The sequence below is a fragment of the Polypterus senegalus genome, chromosome 2, assembly GCF_016835505.1.
Source record: "Polypterus senegalus isolate Bchr_013 chromosome 2, ASM1683550v1, whole genome shotgun sequence".
In the NCBI taxonomy this organism is placed as follows: domain Eukaryota; kingdom Metazoa; phylum Chordata; class Cladistia; order Polypteriformes; family Polypteridae; genus Polypterus; species Polypterus senegalus.
Window position 1 is genome coordinate 197,754,360 of NC_053155.1, and position 22,311 is coordinate 197,776,670.

The 22,311-nt window shown below is 37.0% G+C and overlaps 1 protein-coding gene across 7 annotated transcripts in view; it reads left to right on the forward strand.

The window, feature by feature from the left end:
* The window catches only part of kdm6a (lysine (K)-specific demethylase 6A), a 548,877-nt gene that overhangs the window by 413,823 nt on the left and 112,743 nt on the right, over window positions 1-22,311 (forward strand). For 5 of the 7 annotated variants that reach the window (XM_039745157.1, XM_039745151.1, XM_039745152.1 and 2 more), the window contains 4 exons: window positions 10,563-10,661; window positions 10,797-11,016; window positions 11,578-11,712; window positions 12,820-12,960. In XM_039745157.1, the coding sequence (XP_039601091.1) occupies window positions 10,563-10,661; window positions 10,797-11,016; window positions 11,578-11,712; window positions 12,820-12,960 (595 nt within the window). The remainder of the gene's footprint in view (window positions 1-10,562; window positions 10,662-10,796; window positions 11,017-11,577; window positions 11,713-12,819; window positions 12,961-22,311) is intronic. The other 2 variants (XM_039745155.1, XM_039745156.1) reach the window with 1 other exon arrangement.

The window sequence follows — 22,311 nt, forward strand, 5'->3', positions numbered from 1 at the left end:
AAAGCATTAATATTGATATGCATAATAAAATTCCAAATAGCCCAGGTGGATAGAACATTATTTAAGTGATTTATTAAGTGTGGCCAAATAAGTGGTGCCCATGGGAATGTTATTTATCATTTGGGACTCCGCATGAAAGTGGTGGGTGAGAAAATCTGCTTTAGTAAGTAGGGGGTTGACAGGATAAACTCCTTGAGTAAGAGCACTGTGGGCTAATTATGCTGAAGCCACTTTAGTATGTAAAGACAGACAATCACTTGGCACACCTGTCTGATGAAGTACAATTTTTGTGAGCCCACACCCTAATTCTATAACATTTCTCAGACTTGAAGAAACTAACACAAAACAAAGTTCTTGTTTCAAAGAAACAATATATGAGTTTTTTCTGATTTGAATGAAATTTCTTGACTAATGTTGTGTAATATTATCCTTAAAAGTGCATCTCAGTAATCCCCCAGCAGAATTACCCTTTAAGTTACACTTTGTGTCAAATTAGCAAATCTAGTGCATCAGTCCATCAATCAGTAGTATGGGTGAGTGTTAGGAAGAGGGGATATGAAACTGTCTCATGAGCAGTGTTAGCTGGTTTCAAGCAGTGGTGTCAAACAGTTATCCTGAAAGGGCCACAGTGGTTTCATGTTTTTGGTCCAGCCACTTTCTTAATTAGTAACCACTTACTGCTGTTTCTTTAACATAATGATTATGCCATGATTATAATTTGCTTGCTTGATTTTTTTTTTCCTTAACCAGCAGCCAAACAATGAAGGCAGGTGAATAATTTAAATACATACGGTAGTCTGCTGGGATGTCAGATTTGCAGACTTGGTGGTCCAGATACCATTTCTTGTATCCCAACTTTATATACAGGTTGGAGGGTTAACTGCAGCTTTATACAGCGGTGTTTATTTGAAATTTTTTTGTACATGAGTGTATACCACTCTTCTACCACAATATGAACACAATCATCATCTTGGAAAAGAGTATTATAGTATGATCTTTTTTCTGTATACACAAAAAGTTTTCAAAAATGAACTAAAATACGCATTTAATATTTTCAAATTTTATTTTCAGACCTAATTTAGACCATGTCAGTTAGTTTCTTTGTCAAAAATACATTTCTTTATCGTTTCCTATATCTTTAGTTGACTATAGTCAGTGATCCATGTATACAATTGCATTAACATTAGAATCCCTGAAGCCTACGAAAAACTTGTAATTCCAGGCCACCTTATATTCCTTTGCACCTCTCCATCAGCGTCTTTTATTTTGCAAATGTTTCAATCAGCACAAGCAGCCTGCTATCCCATCCCCCCACCGACGCACCTGAAGTTCTCCCATCTCGTCTCTTTAGCTGGGTGTGAGATGCCTGCAGTTGTATAGGGTAAATAATATATTGTTATTTGGAATACATGCATTTCATGTGTGTTCTGTGTCTACAACAATCTGTGTAAGTGTAGGATGACAGGAAATGAGAGGCAAGACATGCTGGACACATACCTAAAACAGAAACTTCTTCCATGTTATAGTACTAATCACATGAAGTGTGCAATGTGTATTGACTTTAGTCCAAATATCAAATAAATGTGCGTTTTTTTCAAGAATATAAAATAAGAAAAGAAATCATTCAATTTACATGTTGCTATCAATGAGTTAAAAACCCAAGCTCAAATGTCAATCAACAGAACGTTGATAAGTTGTCTTGGATGGTGTAGAGGTAAGAAATGCTGTTGTATAATCAAAAGTTTCCAGGTTAGAATCCAGGTGCTCCTTGTTTTGAGTATTGAGCTGCTGTTATCCTCTTTAATAAAACCCCTGTGTGCGTCCAGTAGTCCGTGTGTGTGTGTGTCTTCTGGTGAAGTGCGCATGCGCGGGCTGTGCCCCGCCCATGCGCACGGCACCATGGACGCACACACACTGGAAGCTGGGCACTCAGTGAATGGCCTAGCCACTGCCGCTCATAAGTAAATAAAGCACACACACTGGAAGCTGGGCACACAGTGAATGACCTTGCCATGGCCACGCATGATAAGAAATAAAGGACAACATTGCTGGGGAGAGTGCTGATTAGGTAGTCGCGGCCGCGCACATAAATTCCGTTGTTGGGGAGGCGCCACACATACAATAATCACCTGCACGCCAGCCCAGATTAAAATACTTGCTGGGGAACTAAACAGTACTTGCTGGGGAGACGCCACGGGCACAATTATCAGCTACACGCCACACATTAAATCAGTTGCTGGGGACACTCTGCTGATTGCCCAATGTTGTGACAGAAAATTAAAGTCATATTACGGACAACAAAGCCAGTACAGTGATCCCTCGCTATATCGCGCTTCGACTTTCGCGGCTTCACTCTATTTGCAGATTTTAAATGTAAGCATATCTAAATATATATCACAGATTTTTCGCAGGTTCACGGATTTCTGCAGACAATGGATCTTTTAATTTATGGTACATGCTTCCTCAGTTGCTTTACCCAGTTGATTTCATACAAGGGATCCTATTGCAAGATGGCTGAGAAGCTACCCAATCAGAGCACGTATTACATATTAAATAAAACTCCTTAATGATGTACGATATGCTTCCCATGCGGTGCTTTGCATACTTGAAAGCCCAAACAGCACGTATTGATTTTTGATTGTTTGCTTGTCTCTCTCTCTCTCTGACATTCTTTGCTCCTAACGGAAGGGGTGTGAGCAGAGGAGCTGTTCGCAAACTGGCCTAGAGGATACGGACGGTCCTCTAAAAAATGCTGAAAGATTACCTTCACATTGCTGCCTTCCTTGCAGCTGCTTTGTCCGCCTCGCATACTTAAAAGCCCAAACAGCCCTATTGATTTTTGATTGTTTGTTTTTCTCGCTCTCTCTCTCTCTCTGTCTGACATTCTCTACTCCTGACGTGCATTCCTTTGAAGAGGAAGATATGTTTGCATTCTTTTAATTGTGAGACAAACTGTCATCTCTGTCTTGCCATGGAGCACAGTTTAAACTTTTGACTAAAGGGTGTTATTTCATGTCTAGATGGCTCCAATAATGTAAGAAAATGTATTTAGGAGGTCGTAAACAGGTTTTCTATGCTGTATCAGTTATGTACAGAACTTTCACACATGCATACTGTAAGCATACTCCACCTCTGCACATTTTATGTCACTGCCCAATCTGCCTCACATACTGTTTTGTGTGATCTCATTGTCCACATGATACTCTAACCAGATTTGAACTCTGCATGTATTTATAAAAGTTTGGGGTGTTCATAAGAAATATATAACGACTTACTTTATGATGTTGTAGTACATAATAAACAAGAACGGTTGCATAAGACATTTGAAGTGTTAAAATGTATACTTCATTTGAAATGTTAAAAGTTTAAATATTCTTCATTGTAATAGGAATTCTGCATTTTTCACCCTTTGGTAAAGTTCCATAGAGGGCAAGATCCCTAGTAAAGGATCAAAAATAATATACAAGTGGAATCCCATTGTAACAAAATTGATGGGACCATAAAAATATTTTCTTATAATGCAAATTTTGTTATAACAGGGGGGAAAATATGTGTACTTTTGTGACCAGCTTGCATCACATTATCTTCTTCTGTTTGTCGAAAAAACGAAAATCTATTAAACATCATGATGTATGAAGTGTTCATTATTCTGAAAATTTTGTTACTTTGATATTTTCTGTAACGGGAATTGACCTGTATCATTGACCTTCAAATAGCCTGAAATGTTAACCCATATGCTTATGTTTAAAATTTGTCATTTTTACTCTTGTGTAATATTTTCAGGGCTAGGACCACAGCTAATTAACCAAATATCAACAATATTGTCATATTTGTGATAAGCAAGCTCGAAATAGCATAAAAGAACTTTGAACATGCCTATATTACCGATTACTATTGTTTCGAAGTTTTGCGAAAAGGAGTAATTTCGACCACTTGTATCAGTTGATGTAGCATGCACAATTTAATCCTTCTGTGCATTTTTGCTAAAGAAACCTGCTCTTAAAAGTACAATTTATTGCAGAGTATGGACCTAAAAAATTTTTATTTTCTGGTGTAAAGGGTCAAAAATAGGGGTGAAAGCTCAATGTCTTCCATAAGTAGAAATCAAGACCATTCTAATAATATATTATGTATGACAGTTTTCTAATAATAGTGAGTTAGGTGGTACTGGACCAAAAAAGGTTTCAAAGCAAGTAATTCTTCTGAACACAAACTTGCAGTATATTTATTATTACATTAGCTGACTGTAATAAATAAACTGAGTATTGCCACCAAATATGCAGTACATGTAATATATTTACAGAACAGTATACTTAGAAGTATGGCATTTTAGACTATAAATACTATGGTACATTTTTGTCTCCCTCCTAGTGGATTGGAATTACATTTGCATCTTGTATAGAAAAGTTTTCTTCTTCTTGCATCTGATTGCTGTAATATGATCAGTAAAGATTTAGGAATAATGTCTTTCTTTAACACAAGAATTACCAAAGCCTATGAAAAAACTTGTAAATCCAGCCCACCTTAAATCCCTTCGCACCTCCTGATCAGCTTGTCTTGTCTTGTAAATGTTTCAATAAGCACAAGCAGCAAGCAGCCTGCTATACCATCCCCTCTGATCCCAACCGGAACGGGTAAGAAGTTCCTCCAATTCAAGCCTTGATTATCTTGGAGTGAAGTGGTGGAGTTTTCAAGGGGGAATAATAGATCATTATTTGGAACACATACATTTCATGTTTGTTCCATGTCTACAACAATCTATGTAAACGCATTGTTTAAACAAACGTTTTTCATGTTTTAGTAATAAATTACGAAATGTAGGCATAAACTGTATAATGTGTGAAGGCTGAAATCTAAATATCAAATAAATACTTTCACAAAAGATGCAAGTGCAATACAACAGCTTCTATGGTGCAGTGGTAAGAACTGCTGACTTGTAATCAAGAGGCCGCAGTATCGATCCTGGGTGCTGTGAAAATCATTTTGAGCAGTGAGCTGTTCTTATTGTTAATATTATACAATACAAATCAAGTGTAAATTTATGGTACTTGTAAAAGTTAGCTTTTTTTCTGTTTTATTCTCTGTCACGTTCACGCTCTTCTTACTCCACCACCACCACGATCTGACCCTAATATTATTGTTTTACTTGGCACATTAACATTATAGTCTCTCAGCATCAGGAATCTAAGTTGTCCCCGGTATGAAAAAAGTTTTGCTTATTATTTTAACCATACAGCTATTATTACTGGAATAACAAAACATTTTTTTTAAATGTGTAAGTTAATCTGTTTCAATCACATCTTGGTTCACAGACCTCTTTTTATCAGTTATAGTACAATTGGACAAGCTAGCTGTTACATTTCTCTTTCTTTGTGCTTCTTGTTGCCTTTGTGCAATAATGGACATTGTAGCCCTCTTGTGAATGCCAGATGACATTACATGAAGACATGGATACAGAATGTTTTGTCATTTTATATAAATAATTACTTATTATTTGGCTGACTTCTTTATTCAAAGTGATTTACAACATTTTAGATGCAATTGGTTACATTTTTCGTTTTTCAATTTGGAGAACAAGCAATTGAAGTGATTTGATCATGGTCACACAGTGTCAGTAGCGTGGTTTGAACTTAAAGCCTCGTTTTTTTTTAAGTCTAAACCTTTAACTACTATGCTACACTGCCTTTGTGCAACATTCTTTTAGTACTGCCTTTTTACCTCTCAACTTCATGAGATGAACACATGTGGTTAGTTCATAAGAATGTACTCCTCAGTAAATATTTTTTTTCTACGCACTGATGATTGGTGAAGGATCTTTTCTTGGTCACTCTTCTGACTTGTGCACTCCATTTTTATCAAAGTTGTAGGTGGTTTGTTCTAATAGCCAAACTGCACAGAGTTTCAGAGTTCAAAACCAGAAAAGCATGCTTAAAGTGTACAAATAAACTTGGTCATGATCACCTGTACCAGCTAAAGAAATATTAAAAAACTTTTTCACTATATAGTTTATTCTGATGTAGAATTTTGGTGGGTGGGAGACTTCCTTGATAATGTCAGAATCAAGGCTGGTTCCAGCACTGAATACTGCAGACACTTTTGCACTTTGCAATGTATAATAATATTATTTATTTAGATCAGTTTACCAGTCATTCTACAAGCTGTGGAGTTTCAGAGGAAACTGGAATACCTGACAAAAACCCATACTTTCTTGCAAAAAACATACAAACTCTGCAGCTTTCATATGGAAATGTGTGTAAAGCAGAAGGTTTATGAAAATAATTTCTTCAGTTTATGAAGATTTAGTCAAAATTAACCCCTTAAGCACAAAGGTTTGTTTGCATTATTGCACCTAAATTACATACCCAAAATAAATGGCTATTACTTATTTACTGTAATAAAGGAGCTTTAAATGGTTGAAGAGTAGCGAGTACAACACTTCATATTTTTATAGAAAGTGTGTATAAATTAAAAACCTTTGTTTACACCAGTATCAGCTGCACCCCAAAAATGATTTTACATTACATAACCAAAACATTTTATGATGCACAACCCTGTAATAAAGTTTCTTTTGTGCCCCAATCTGTTAGCTATCATTGTTCCAATTTTAGATGTCATATCCCATAGCATTTCAGAATTATACTGTTCAGCACAAGGTGTTCCCCTTTTTGGAAACATTAAGTCTGTAGCACCTAAACAATATCTCAAAAAATGTTAGTTATATATTTTTGATTTTTTTGAAAAATTAATTATACACAAACACTTTATATCCTTCTGAAGAAACAAGTAAACAATTTGTTAATGTATAACTGTGTACTCATCCAAACTTTTACTTTCAAAATTATTTTTCATGCCAGTCCTCGGAACAGTTTGGTTCACCACTAGATACAAATGAAGCTTACATTTTGTACACTAGGTTAGGGTTTTTGTGCTGCAGTTCACCCATCTTCTCCTGCTTTTTATTGTTGTTACCCTAGAGAAGTTCAGTATATTGTTTTTTTTTTTTTATATATTTTGTTGCTGTAGTTTTTTTCTTACACTTCACATCTAGAATGAACTAAGTACATACAGTGATCCCTCTCTATATCACGCTTCGACTTTCGCGGCTTCACTCTGTCGCGATTTTTTTCTCATACACGCTTACGTCACTACGCATGTGCTTTCTGAGAACTTTTATCTAAGCCTTACGATGGCTCCTAAACGTGCTGCTTTTTCTAAGCCTTCTGACAATAAAACTAAGCGCCGGAGGAAGATGCTTACAATCCAGGAGAAGGTGAAACTCTTGGATATGATTAAAGATGGCAATACCCTACAAAAGCCTCCTCACGCATATGAAAAGACAGCGCCAGCAACTGCCTATCAAGATGTTCTTCAGCCGTGCACCCAGACACCCACTGCCTAGTACTTCTTCACTGAAGACAACAATGCACCTGCTGAAGATACTGCACCACCTCTGAAGACTCTCCTACTGAGGTCGTACCTTCATAGGCTAGTGGTTGTGTGCAGTTAAATGTACAGTACAATAATCTACTATATAAAAGCGTTCGGGATTGTCCTTCTGTCCCGTGAGTGCAAAGCATAGCGGTATTCCACTTATTACAGACTTACTACTTGCGGCTTAAGGTACGAAGCGACGCGATGTGAGCAGAGTTCTAGTGCTCTCATCATTCTCTTGCTTTTGTGTGCGATGCGCTAGAAAAATAGACAAAATTATGTATCTGGAAATAATGTTGATGGAGTACAAATGCCTCACCGCGTAGTAAATATCAGGGGAGATGGTGCTTGCTTATTCTCATCTATAGCTTATTTAGTGCATGAAACTCCGTCTTTAGCGGTACAGATTCGGGCTGACATTGTACGACTTTGGACAGGCACTTGAGGGGATAAAAAAAACGTAGGTTTTCGGGAGATGTTATCAATGGGCACTTTGATGTTCTCATTCTCTACACTTGCATGCCTGATGTACACATGGAGCGCACAAAAATTGAGAATAAAAGTCGGTCGCCTTAAAAGGCGAGTGCGGCTAGTAATATGATATTTGTAACGTCTAATATGCCTTATTTTCTCTTATTTTGTCTAATATATTGGGTAATACGAGTGTAATGGTGACTAAAGGGTGTTATTTCATGTCTAGAGGGCTCTAATGTTAAAAAACGTATTTAGAAGGTCGTAAACAGGTTTTCTATACTCTAACTGCGAAAATATTCGATTTATAAATAAAGAATCCTACTTCGCGAAAATTCATTTATGACGGTAGAGTCTAGAACGGATTAACCGTGATAAAGGAGGGTTCACTGTACATATATTTTAATACCAGCTTCATCCAGATTAGAATTACAGGGATGAGAACAATACCTTTGCTGGTATCATTTGGTACAGGGCAGGAAGCAGATAGCCCTAAGCACAAGTTATACACATAAATGCACCTAAACCAGTGTTTCTGAGCGAATTTTAAGTAATAGGAGACCATTGCCAGCTCACAAGCATATGAGACAGACATGTATAAGCCCCCTTTTACCCCCAATGCCAGTGAACGGATTGAGACAGCCTTGCAGACATTTTCTTCCTGTTTTTAATTGTGCTCCCTTCAACCCCCTTGACCCCCTACCCCCAAAATCCTATGTGGCTTGATTTTATTTCACTTTTGCAAATGTGCTTGCTTCTCGTTTTCCATTGCTGTTCAATTGGAAATAGTACTGTGCAGTATTTTTTTTATATTCTATCTACCCCTTTTGGTGGATGGGATCGACAGGGGAATTAAAACTGTTTTTTGTTTGTTTATTTTATTCTCCCTTTCTCCCTGATGCACATGATACAGTGAGATTTGATCGGGTTGGTGGTTGGAGAGAGAGGGTGGGTCCTCATGTGAAAGTTTGAGAAGCACAAGCACATCATGACAATTACTCATTGGTATGCTAAGAGACATTGCCTGTGTATTCTTAAGTTGAAATTGAATGAACACTGCTCTGGTACCTAACATACGGAGAATGTGCAACACACAGCCTCTGGGTTTGGTAATTGAACTCATGACACTTGAGCTGTAAAACGATACAGCAGAGTCATACTAAGCAGTACTTACAAATAAAGAATGGCCTTGAGTCCTTCATAAAACATGTTGCTGTCATTAAAATCAAAACTTTCTTTAGAATCTTCCTCCTGCTTTGTGAGGAATGATGTGTAAAAATGAGTAAATATAAGCGGTTACATAGTCATTATATTTTTTGCCGTTTAGGTATAGCTGTGACTTATAGTAAAAATGATATCATAGATAACTATACACCATTTGAACGCACTGTACTTCGGCCTATCCAGTAGTAATTAGCCTTCTACAGTATGCAGCTCAACGTAGGAGGAATATTTGATAAAAGCAGACTAACTCAGTTGTGATCCATTGCTTTCCTTAGGGTATGTGTGTGCAAAGCAAATTTTAATAATGAAAGAGACCAGACATCATGTAAAATTATATTTTATTTGAAAGAATACACCATTGGATATGTATAAAAATGCCATTACTGGCTTTGATTGACTTGTGCATCTGTTGCATCATACACACAGAACTTTGAAATAAGGCAGTGCCGATTTTCTGAATCAACAATCAGTAGGGATTAAATGAATTAGGTAGATTAGTTGCATTGTTCCTTTACATGAGGTATTATGGTAGTTGAGCCAGTGCGTTTTTGTAGTGAACTTTCAGTTGCGTATATGAAGACCAGCAAGTCGATACTTGTTTTACCTGAACATAAGAGACAATTTGAATATTAACCTTTACGTTAAAGAAAGTGAGGTGGTAATCCGAGACGTCCTATACAGCTAAAGGGGTACCTATTGGGGTGGGGGGGGGGGGTGCTTACTTTAATGAACTCAGACCTTTTTAATTTGTGCTTGATTTAAAACTGGACACTGCTTGTCTTAGTTTGGTTTGTGAGCTAGTAATCATTATTTAAAATATTGAATTTTACATTCCTAGTTTGGTTATACCAGGGAATAAAATTGGCAGTTAAACCATAAAAATTACAATCTACTCTACTTTGAATTGAGGCAGATTAGTATGTCATACTACTATGTATCCCTGCCACATCCATGCAGGTGGAAAGACATGTTTCTGATGTTGATAAAGTTCAAATTGATGTTACATCTGGCCTTTCATCCCAGAAAGTACATCTCTAAAGGTGTAATTTCAGTTTGAACATTGCCTGCATTGCTGTTTTCAAGTGAGTACCTTTCCAAAGAGAACCATGCAAGTAGAAGGCAAAAAACAAATCCTGTACAATTCCTGGTTTCCGTTAAAATGTTTTTGACAGGATTAATTATATTTTAAAATAATTCCTTGGCCCTAGAATTCTATTAAGCCAACTAAATGTGTTACATATTTAGAGTTAAATTGAAGAAAACTCATAAAATGCATTTGCATGGGCTTAAAATTTGGACGTCAAATTTTGTCAAAAACATTTCTGCCATGTATTATATATAGACCATTCATTAAAAGTGTGCAAATGCTTGCCTGTGATGGTTTATAAAGCAAGGCTGTGTCTTTTTTTTTTTTTCTTTTTTCCATCATTTTATAGGTGCTACTCAAGTATTGGAAAAGTTCAGGATGCATTCATCTCCTATCGGCAGTCCATCGATAAGTCAGAAGCAAGTGCAGATACTTGGTGTTCAATAGGGTAAATATTATTTCAAATGTTAATTAGAAAATAAATATCAACAGTTCTTGAAACATTTTTTAGTGCCTCCATTTATAAACATTTATTTATACATAAAATATACATCTCTGAAAATATTTTTATTTCCCCCTTTAGTGTATTGTATCAACAACAGAATCAGCCAATGGATGCTTTACAGGCATATATCTGCGCTGTCCAACTGGATCATGGACATGCTGCTGCTTGGATGGACTTGGGCACTCTGTATGAGTCTTGTAACCAGCCACAAGATGCAATTAAATGCTATATTAATGCAACCCGAAGCAAATCATGTAGTAATACCTCTGCCCTCACAGCACGAATTAAATATTTACAGGTAGGAATGTGTTCCGTTGCAGGGAGGAAATGGTAGAAAGATTGTCAAAGTGTTCGCAATGTATATAAAGCTTATTTTTGTAACATTTGCCATTAAATTAGATCATTTTTTATTTATGTAACACAATCATGCATTATTTTGGCTGTATGAATTTCTGGGTGTTTTAGTCAATGTTGCATTGTGTAATCACAAAGACCCCACTGACAGGTGGCTGCATTGTATCACTTTTTTTTTTTTTTTTTGTCTTTTCAAGTTCTCTGTAACATGGTGAAATAAATTATCGTTTTTTCATGTAAATGTTTTTGGAGAGCACTTTGTCAAAAGAGTAACTTGAGCAATCCCATGTCATTTAGGCAGAACCAGTTATTTCCGCTGAATTTCTTGCATTTTTCAAGAAGCTGGAAATCAGTTTCAAAAAGTTCACCTGAAAGCCATATATAAATAATACGTTATCTATGATATTGGAAAAGTTTGTGAAGTGCCTTGCAGTTCAGTTATAGTAAATTAGATTTTCATATTTGGTAGATCCATATTAAATGTGTTTTACATAATTTTTCCTAGGCTCAGTTGTGTAACCTTCAACAAAGTAGTCAACAGAGTAAAAGTAAAATGCTTCCTAGTATTGAGGAGGCATGGAGCCTACCAATCCCTGCAGAACTTACCTCCAGACAGTGTGCCATGAACACAGCACAGCAGGTGAGAACAGTTAGATCATACTGTAGCTTCCCATCTAATAGGTCAGTTTAAGATTTAACTATTTAATGTTTGGTTATGTTTTGCCCTTACGTAAAAAACACCTAGTGGCTTGCCCTTTTTTGTTGTTTTAGTGGAAATTTTAATATGCAGTTTTATAAATATAAACAATATCATACTTAAGCATTTCTAAAGGCTGTCCGTTTCAAACTACAGTTTAGGTAGCTTTGACTGAAGATGTGGTGGTTTTCTGAGGCATACTTACTATTTGTTGGGTCTCTTCCACGCCCCCTTTCCCATAAGAATAACAGCAGCTTGTTTTCGTATATTTTAAACAGGTAGGTGATGATGCATCACATCCCTTGTGTTGCTGTGCCTCCATCTATTCCCTTGCAGTTTAGTTCTGGAAAAAGTTTTTCCCTAACTTACAGAGTATTATTACATTATTTCATTCCTAAGGTTTATTTATATACTTTGGATGTTTTGTGTCTTTTTCCTTAATTCCATACTAGCATTCATCCACATTCAGTAAATTGTGTAATACCACCCATCCATAAGGTCAGTTGGTAGAATTTTTTTCTTTAATTTTTAAATAACTACGAATGCTTGAACTCTAACTGATTTTTCTTTTGCCTTTGCATATCTCAGTGAATCTTTTTAATCTGTTTGTTCTCATACATATGCGTACCTACATAGATTGTAACAAAGTTATTTTGTTTTATTTTAAAATGTAATATTCTTACATTTCACAATAATTTTGTCCATTTCATGGATACTGTGTTGTTTTTTTAGTAGTGCAGCAATAGTTTAGTGTTTGCATTTGAATGTATGTAATTTTTCGAAGTCAGTTTAAATTCAATTTGTAATGCATTTCTATAGGTTTAAAGACTTTATAAATATATTTTTAAAGAGATTGTTTCTCATATCAGAATTGTTTACAATTTTGTAAAGCTGCATAAGCCAGAAGTTGAATTGTTGCTAGCAACGTTAATTGTATTTATGCTTCAGATCTATTTTCAAATTGCTTTATAAGTATATATTTTAAGCCTTAATCCATATTCATCATGAATGTGTTTTTCTCCTCCTTTTTTGTATTTATTCATGTTGTAGGCATGTAAACCTCATCATCAAAACAGTGAAGTAAGCATAGGTCAGTCACAGATGCCACAATCTCTACACATTGGTCCTTCTGCTCAGATTGATGACCAGTCTAGTCCTGCCAAGAGAAAAAGAACTTCAAGCCCAACAAAGGTACTTATTTTGTTTTCTGAAGCTACAAAGTGAAATGATTTAGTAATATAGAGTTTTGGGCAAGCAGGCATTTTAATGAGTAAAGTTACTTATAGATCACAATATTTTTGTACATGTTTCATCTAAGTATGGGACATGCATCAAGTGTGACTAATTTTTACTGGTTTTGTAAATGCCATTTGTCTCTTGTTTAATTCTTTTTATTCTTTTCTGTCAAAGCTTTAAAAAAAAAAAAAAAACCTGTTAGGAAGTCATCGTATTTCTCAATGTGCTACTATACATCTGAGGAGAATCCTTAAATTTGCTTTTAACAGTAACTGTTACTTGTTTCAGTTTGTGTACAGTATATCTGTCATGGCTTAAATATTGAACTTGAAAGAAAAATTCCATTGTTACAAAATGATGATAAAGCTAAAATTGTGCGTAAATGTGAAAATAAACTTCTGATCAACTCTTTCAGTAATTCTAGTGATACACAGAGCTTACATTGCAAGTCACTACCCCAATTACATAGTGTCACAGCTGAGAATTCTAGAATAAGCATTTTGAAGTCATTGGTATCTGTCAGGCCACATTATAACAATCAAGTTCAGGGGTGTCCTTGTCTGACCCTGGGGGGGCCGCGGTGGCTGCAGGTTTTTGACAGTTCCTGAAGCCTATGAAAAAATGTTAAATCCCTTTGCACCTCTCCATCAGCTTCTTTTGTTTTGTAAACGCATTGGTCAGCACAAGCATCAAGCAGCCTACTGTCCTATCCCCCGACTTGACGGAGCTCAGCTTGGGCAAAAAGTTCTTCCAGCTCAAGCCAAGGCTCCTTATCTGCATATGAGGTTCCTGAAGTTGTATAGGATAAATAATACAGTATATTGTTATTTGGAATACAAGCATTTTTTGTGTGTTCCATTTCTATATAGATCTGGGTAACTGTAGGATGAAAGGAAATGTGAAGCAAGAAATGCTAAACGCATGCCAAAAGCAGAAACTTTTTCAATGTTATACTAGTAATGATGTGAAGACCAAAAGCAGAAACTTTTTCCATGTTACACTAATAATGACAGTGTGTGAAGACTTTAGTCCAAATATCAAATAAACACGTGTGCTTTTATTTAAGAATAAAAAAAAAAACAAACATTTGATTTACATGTTTCTGTCAAATGAGTTAAAAATCCAAGCTCAAATGTCAATCGACAGGGATTTTATATGTGTTCTTGAATGGTGCAGAGGTAAGAATCTCAGCCTTATAACCCAAAGGGTCCCAGGTTACAGACTGGGCGCTCCACGTTTTGAGTAGTGAGCTGCTATTATTATTTTTATTATTACTATAATTAAAACATACATTTGATTTGAGTCTGTAACACCCGATGTAAGCTTTGGCTACTTATAAAACTTAGTGCTTGTTTTTTTATTATTCAGTTTTATTCTCTCAGTGACATTTACGTGGTACAACAAACTTACCTCTCCGTCTCTGAGTTGATAGCATTTATCTCCATTCTTATCACAAGAGCAGCGCTAAAGGTGTCAATACACCTTTGTAATACCTGGCTGTGAATGCTTCTTTGTCGTTGGCCAAATCAGAACTTTTTCTTCTTTTATGTAATTGTTTGTTTTTAAGGGATGGTGGTGTTTTGCTGTAATATTTTGGCATTTCTTGAGCTTTTGTAAACGTGTTATTTTCAAATTGGGACAAGTCAAGTTTTAACTCTACCTCTCCTTGTATCTCTGTCTTTTAGCTCCATTCTTACCTATCCACCTAGCAAGCTTGGAGCAACAGAAGGCATGATGGTAGATGCTACTTTAAACAAATTTGTACCATCTTGCACAGAGACACACGTTAACATAATACAACTTTTACCACACAGTTTGTTTGACACCTTATAGACTGTATCCTTGCAGTGAGCCTCATTAAATGTATTTGTCAAACAGAATACATGTAGGCCTTTTGATAGTTAACCACATAAACACTTTTCAAAATGTATGAAATAGAGTTGTGACGATGCGGGTTCCGCTCCATGCTCTCCGTCTTGCTTCTGGGAGATCTGAACTAGACACCGTCAGTAATGTTACCGATAAGCTGGACAGTGAGGCACAACAATGAAGCAAGGGGATGGTGCAAAAAGTGCAAAGTGCTTTTATTAAAACAACAAAACTGAAAACAAAGTGGACAAATAAAGTGCAGTGCATCACAGTTCCTTAAATAAATAATCCACAAAAAGCAGTGAATTGTGGAGGTTAAAAACAATAAATAAATCCTTAAAAAAAAAACGAGGTTAAAGCAATGGCTGGAAGCAGTTTTTTTTTTTTAAACAAATCCCGGGGCCTTTCTACTGGTGACTCCCCTGCTTCTCCTGTCCAGGTAATGTACCAGTGGAGTCACTCTGCCTGCAGCTGACCTTCTTACTGCCTTCGCCTCTCCGATCCCTGGCTCCGGTGGGCTTCACCTGACCAGGGCGCCAACGATGGCACTTTCACATCCCAAGTCCCGACTCCCGCTGGCTTCCTGGCCTTATGCAGCGATCCATCCTCCTTCTGGTCACTCCCGCTCCTTAATAATGCTCAGCTGGAGCAACCACTACCGCCTGCTCTCGGGGTGCCAGCCAAACACCAAGGCTCACTGTTCTGCTGCAGGTGTTCTTTATTACGAGCACCTTCGCTCGTTCATGCACCGGCTTTCTCCTTCCTGCTTCCTGCATTCTCTCCTTCTCAACCTCTATCTGTTTTTTTTTTCTTCTCCCAAGCCACCATGCGCTTCTATTTATTACAGGGACGTGGATCAGATGTGGCAATTAGCAGCTCCCGGAATCAATTACAGATGCGGATGACTCCTCACCTGTGCACTTAAGTGAGGACCGCCTACATCATGAATTCACCCGGGAACCACTCTGGCCACACATACCACACCCCCTCTCTAAGCCGCGAGTGCGGCGACTATTTAGTTAAAAAGTGGCCTTTTTGATTTGAGCTGTGGACCCGTTTCAGTACAAGAGTTCACAATGGATTTTGGCTCTCTTAAAAACTCCCTTTACTTGCATTTCATATATAGGTTACACATCCGCTTATAATTTAACCATATTACATTAATACTTCTCATTTAAATGTTTCGCCAGTATCTGCTTATCTGTAAATCATATTATACTATAACTACTAATCTCTAGTTAGAAGAGAAACACACTATTTATAATGACCCAAGAAGAAAAAGTGAAAAGAAGGTGACAAGCTACACTGTAATAAAGTACTTTAGCTGTTTAGAATGATACTGAAAATGGGACAATCTCATGAAGAAGATAATAGCTCGACTTCAAACACGGCAGAAATGCCACTCCACTCACTTTTTAAAGCTACAGAGGTGTTGGGACTGGCCACCCTTCCACAGCTCACTGCACTGCTGCCACAACCTTCCTAATTTACATCAAGTAAAAAGCTGAAAATTTACCACTTTTATGTGGAGTGGAAGGAAAACTAGCACAGAAAGGTAACATAGAGAGGCGTTTTCAGACACTTCATAAAGATAACAACAAGTATTTCCCTGCCAGAAGCAAGCTTAGAAAGAAAATGTTGAAAGAACTGAAATCTCAGTTAATCAGCCAACAGTCATTTTTTACACAGACAAGCACATCAGCAAAAGTCATCCATGGAAGCATCATTCTGGGTGAGTCAAATTACTGTTAAATGTAAAAAAAAAAATCCTTCCTAAAAACAGAAATCATAAAAGAGGATTCTGTTGAGGCAGTACTGTCTGCTAATGCTAATAAATCCATTCAGCTATCTTGGCATTGTAAGTTAATGGTTGATGATTTGATGCAGCAGGATATAGCAGTTAGATGAGTCAACGGACCTAAGCGATACAACAGATTTGTGCATCTTTATTGGGATGGTATTTAAAGATATCACAACAAAAGTGAAACTGTTAACAGTTTTACCAATAAAAGAACACACTTCAGGCTGGGACATTTTTTGGACTCTCAAAGACTTTGGCAGTTGTATTTTATTACCAATTTTTAAATTAGTATCAGTTACCACTCATGGAGCACCTGCAGCCTGCACCTGATATAAAGTCAGATTTTATGTAGATTGAGGATTGCAGGGTAAAGGAGGCCGTTTTCTTGATGCTAGAAGACAGCCGCCAGCTTGGCTTGGCCCCAGAGACATTACTGTTCCTAGTACAATGGATTAAGAATTCAGTACTTTGAATTTAATGGCTAATAAGTTTTGTTCTGGTGTTAGAAATCCAAAGTTAATGATCTTTATTGACCATAAAGGCATGTTCTGTATAGGGATGAGTGTTTAGACTTGATTACTAGTAATTTTCTAAGGTTTAAAATCAAATATTTTGAAGTATAATATCTAAATTATAAAAGAGTTCAGAATTTCCCAAACCCTAACAGGAAACTAAAAACCCAGCAAGTTATTATTTTTCAAGCTATATACCATAAGACGTTTAAAAAATTGCTCAGTTCAGGTCCTTATACAGGAACTTCTAAAACCCTCATAGTTCAAAATTTGAGATTACTGTTGAAAAGGTGAACAAAACTGTTGTCTTAGTGTTTAGTCCATCACTTAATCATCAATTGCTCTTACGTGTCAATTACATTTTAACAAGCCAGTTCTTGCATTTTATTATCTGAGTGTCTCCAGTCTATATCTGGCCTAATCTGTTTTTTAGGATGAGCTTTTGGCAGTGCGCCAGAGTGGTCTGGTTTCCTGACACAGATTAACTGTGTTAGGCATATTTGAACAGTATGTAACCATTACTGATGACAGACAACACAAGTCATGAACTGAGCAAATGGTCAAATTGGGCACATTTAATTTATAAGAAATCTAAAAATTTTGTCCCCAATCCATTTGGGCAAAACTGATTTTTGAGAACTTGGATGACTACATTTTTTATAACTGAAAACTGTTCAGTTAAAAATGTTAGAAAATTGAAAGGCTTTTACATTTTGCTTAGATTTTATTTACATTTCCTTTACGTTTTGTTTGTGTTCTGCTGTTGCTTTCTTCACAGATAAATATAAAATATGTGTTATCTATGGCATTGTGAGTTAGTTTTTCACAAATAGTTTTAAACTGAAGTGCATTAAAATATTTATGGGCTTTGTTAAACGTATCTATCGTCATTCATAAAAGTTGTTTGTACCGTGTCTATTTTCTTCAAATGAGCGCCAAAGTTGTGTTTTTTAAATAGTTTTTAAATTGTGTGTTTTCTTACCTTTCCCACATTGATGAATGAATAAGGAAATTTGGCCTCTGTCCCACCACATATGTATACCTTAAAGAAACAGGAAGTTTCTACACACTTTGATCAACTTGAGTCAGATATAAAAGAAAAAAAATACTTCAGTTACACCTTATTCTAGGAGTGCCAATTATTGTGGCAAATGTTGTTTTGTTAAAAATATTTTTTTCTTGTTGAGATCAATTATTTCTTTTTTCAGAATAAATTCACTTCAGTTAAAGGTTGGCGTTCTGTCATTTTTTACAGTGTGAGATTAAGGTAATTCAGTAGAAGGTGAATTTTGTTTTGCAACCCCTTTTACTCATCTTTACCAAGGGTGCCAATAATTTCTTTCATTACAGTCTAGTAAAAATAAATTTTGAAAAATCTCATAAGGTACTATAGATGTTTACATATTAAATACTATGTTTACATTGTAAACAACAAATTTGTGTTACTTTTTATAGTCAAAAACAGACTTTATTCTCTTATAGCATTTTTTCTTAAATTGCTGTTTGTGACCTGCATTGGATTACAGCCATGATTGTGTAGTAAAATTATCCAAATTTGTCCAAGTACGAATTCTGTTGTTAGTGATAATCCTGCTCTCTGTTTGGCATACTTTCTTAAGGTACTATACAATCTGATTCACTAAATATAAACAACGCTGTTAATTTACCATGCAGAGCTTGTCGTTTCTCTGGTGTGAAAATAGAAATAGGGGAGAAAGGACTGAATGACACAGACAAGCTTGTGAGGTGGGGGAACTTTTTTGAAGCAAAAAGAACTAGTAAGGCACAGGAATGTGACTATTTTGAGGTGTTGTGGGTGGGGTATGTTTGGGGTCTGTATTATGAAATTGAAGTGTTTTATATTAAATACAGTTTCAGTGGTTAGGTATAACTGGTTTGTGCCTCATCGTGTGTTTGCTGTTAATAAGTAAATATAGAATCTGTAACAGAAGTGCAAGGTAGATTTTATATTAAGTTTAAAGCTCCTCAATGAGTATGGATTCCTTCTCTTCACACTATTTTAAATTGGATTGATAAATATCGGTCTACTGATAGTGAAGAACATTTTTGCTGGACCATTGAACTGTTTAAAGAACACCAGAAATTTTGGAAAAATAGTGTGACATTGTTTAGAGTGGAGTTCACCTTTCAATGCAGCTTCAGTCAGTAGCACTAAACAGTTCAGACTGCACTATTTACTGAATTCTTTATTAAGATTTATTCTATCATTTGCTTTCTTTTTTAACATCTTTTTTTTCTAGGTTGTCTATGAAGTCATTTGTTGTGTAAGTTCCAGTTGAGTGTATGCAATGTTATTTTCTTGAAATAAAATTTAACAAAGGATTTTTTTTCACCCATAATTTAATACAGATAGCGCATACTATTTTAGGAATAATTTGGCTATATACACAGGCAGTCCCCGGGTTACGTACGAGATAGGGACTATAAGTTTATACTTAAGTTGTATTTGTATGTAAGTCAGAACAGGTACAATGGTGTGAAAAACTATTTGCCCCCTTCCTGATTTCTTATTCTTTTGCATGTTTGTCACACAAAATGTTTCTGATCATCAAACACATTTAACCATTAGTCAAATATAACACAAGTAAACACAAAATGCAGTTTTTAAATGATGATTTTTATTATTTAGTGAGAAAAAAAATCCAAACCTACATGGCCCTGTGTGAAAAAGTAATTGCCCCTTGTTAAAAATAACCTAATTGTGGTGTATCACACCTGAGTTCAATTTCCGTAGCCACCCCCAGGCCTGATTACTGCCACACCTGTTTCAATCAAGAAATCACTTAAATAGGAGCTGCCTGACACAGAGAAGTAGACCAAAAGCACCTCAAAAGCTAGACATCATGCCAAGATCCAAAGAAATTCAGGAACAGATCTATCGGTCTGGTAAAGGTTATAAAGCCATTTCTAAAGCTTTGGGACTCCAGCGAACCACAGTGAGAGCCATTATCCACAAATGGCAAAAACATGGAACAGTGGTGAACCTTCCCAGGAGTGGCCGGCCGACCAAAATTACCCCAAGAGCGCAGAGACAACTCATCCGAGAGGTCACAAAAGACCCCAGGACAACGTCTAAAGAACTGCAGGCCTCACTTGCCTCAATTAAGGTCAGTGTTCACGACTCCACCATAAGAAAGAGACTGGGCAAAAACGGCCTGCATGGCAGATTTCCAAGACGCAAACCACTGTTAAGCAAAAAGAACATTCGGGCTCGTCTCAATTTTGCTAAGAAACATCTCAATGATTGCCAAGACTTTTGGGAAAATACCTTGTGGACTGATGAGACAAAAGTTGAACTTTTTGGAAGGTAAATGTCCCGTTACATCTGGCGTAAAAGGAACACAGCATTTCAGAAAAAGAACATCATACCAACAGTAAAATATGGTGGTGGTAGTGTGATGGTCTGAGGTTGTTTTGCTCCTTCAGGCCCTGGAAGGCTTGCTGTGATAGTTGGAACCATGAATTCTACTGTCTACCAAAAAAATCCTGAAGGAGAATGTCCGGCCATCTGTTCGTCAACTCAAGCTGCAACAGGACAATGACCCAAAACACACCAGCAAATCCACCTCTGAATGGCTGAAGAGAGAAAAGAAAAGTAAAGAAGAGAAAAACCATCACCACTGAAAATAAAGTAGAAATAATAAAAAGGTTAGAGAGAGGTGAAACTCCATCATTCATTGGCAGAGCACTTGGTTACAGTCGATCAACAATAGCATTTATTAAAATAATGTACAGTGGTGTGAAAAACTATTTGCCCCCTTCCTGATTTCTTATTCTTTTGCAAGTTTGTCACACAAAATGTTTCTGATCATCAAACACATTTAACCATTAGTCAAATATAACACAAGTAAACACAAAATGCAGTTTTTAAATGATGGTTTTTATTATTTAAGGAGAAAAAAAATCCAAACCTAAATGGCCCTGTGTGTGCTCTGCCAATGAATGATGGAGTTTCACCTCTCTCTAACCTTTTTATTATTTCTACTTTATTTTCAGTGGTGATGGTTTTTCTCTTCTTTACTGTATCACCAACACTTGCATCAGATTTGTGTTTAAGAGACATTCTTGAAGGGTGAAGACAAAAGGTTAAGATGAGCTCTTCTACACAGCACTGTACATGCTATCATAGCTGGAAGGCACCCGTCATCAACACGCCTGATGTACTGACAAGAGACAACTTCCTGCTATGTGCATAACAGTATAAGCAGGCTTGCTATTGAGAATGACTGGGGGTGGCGAGGGGCAGTTCATCACCAGCCCACCTCACAGTCACCTCCACTACAGTATGCTGCCTGAAGCGTCCGGCCACCGAGAGTGGCGAAAGGCGTGTAGTGAATCGCACACCACCGCCTCCATTCAACAGGCAGCCACCCGAGGCACACTACAATCCTACCCCTCACCACCCTGTTCACCCTCAATGGCCTCCATTCAGCCACAGCCGGGTCACCGCTTGTAGCATCACCAGCCACCCACCGAGATTGAACAAGGCAGCTGTGTGTGGTGGGCGGGAAGTGAAATCGCTTGCTGCTGAGAGCCGCCTGAGGGACACTACACTGCACGAGCAGCGAAATGGCCCCCCAAAACTGGGTCACCGCTTGCAGCATCACCAGCCACCCACAGATAATTAACAGGGCAGCCGTGTGTGGTGGGCGGGCAGTGAAATTGCTTGCCGCCAGGAGCTGCCCGAGTGAGACTACACTGTGCGAGCAGCAAAATCGCCCCCCTCCAGCCACCGGTTGCAGCATCCCCAGGCTGGAGATGATGGAGCGGCAGTTACTGAGGCGTATGCGTCGCAGCTGCGGCCCTGTTCGTAGGTCGGATGTCCATAACCTGGGGACTATCAATATATGTGTATGTATATATACTCAGCAAAAAAAGAAACGTCCCTTTTTCAGGACTGTGTATTTCAACAATAATGTTTTAAAAATCCAAATAACTTTACAGATCTTCATTGTAAAGGGTTTAAACAATGTTTTCCATGCATGTTCAATTAACCATAATCAATTAATTAACATGCACCTGTGGAATGGTCGTTAAGACCTTAACAGCTTACAGAAAGTAGGCATTTAAGGTCACAGTTCTAAAAACGCAGGACACTAAAGA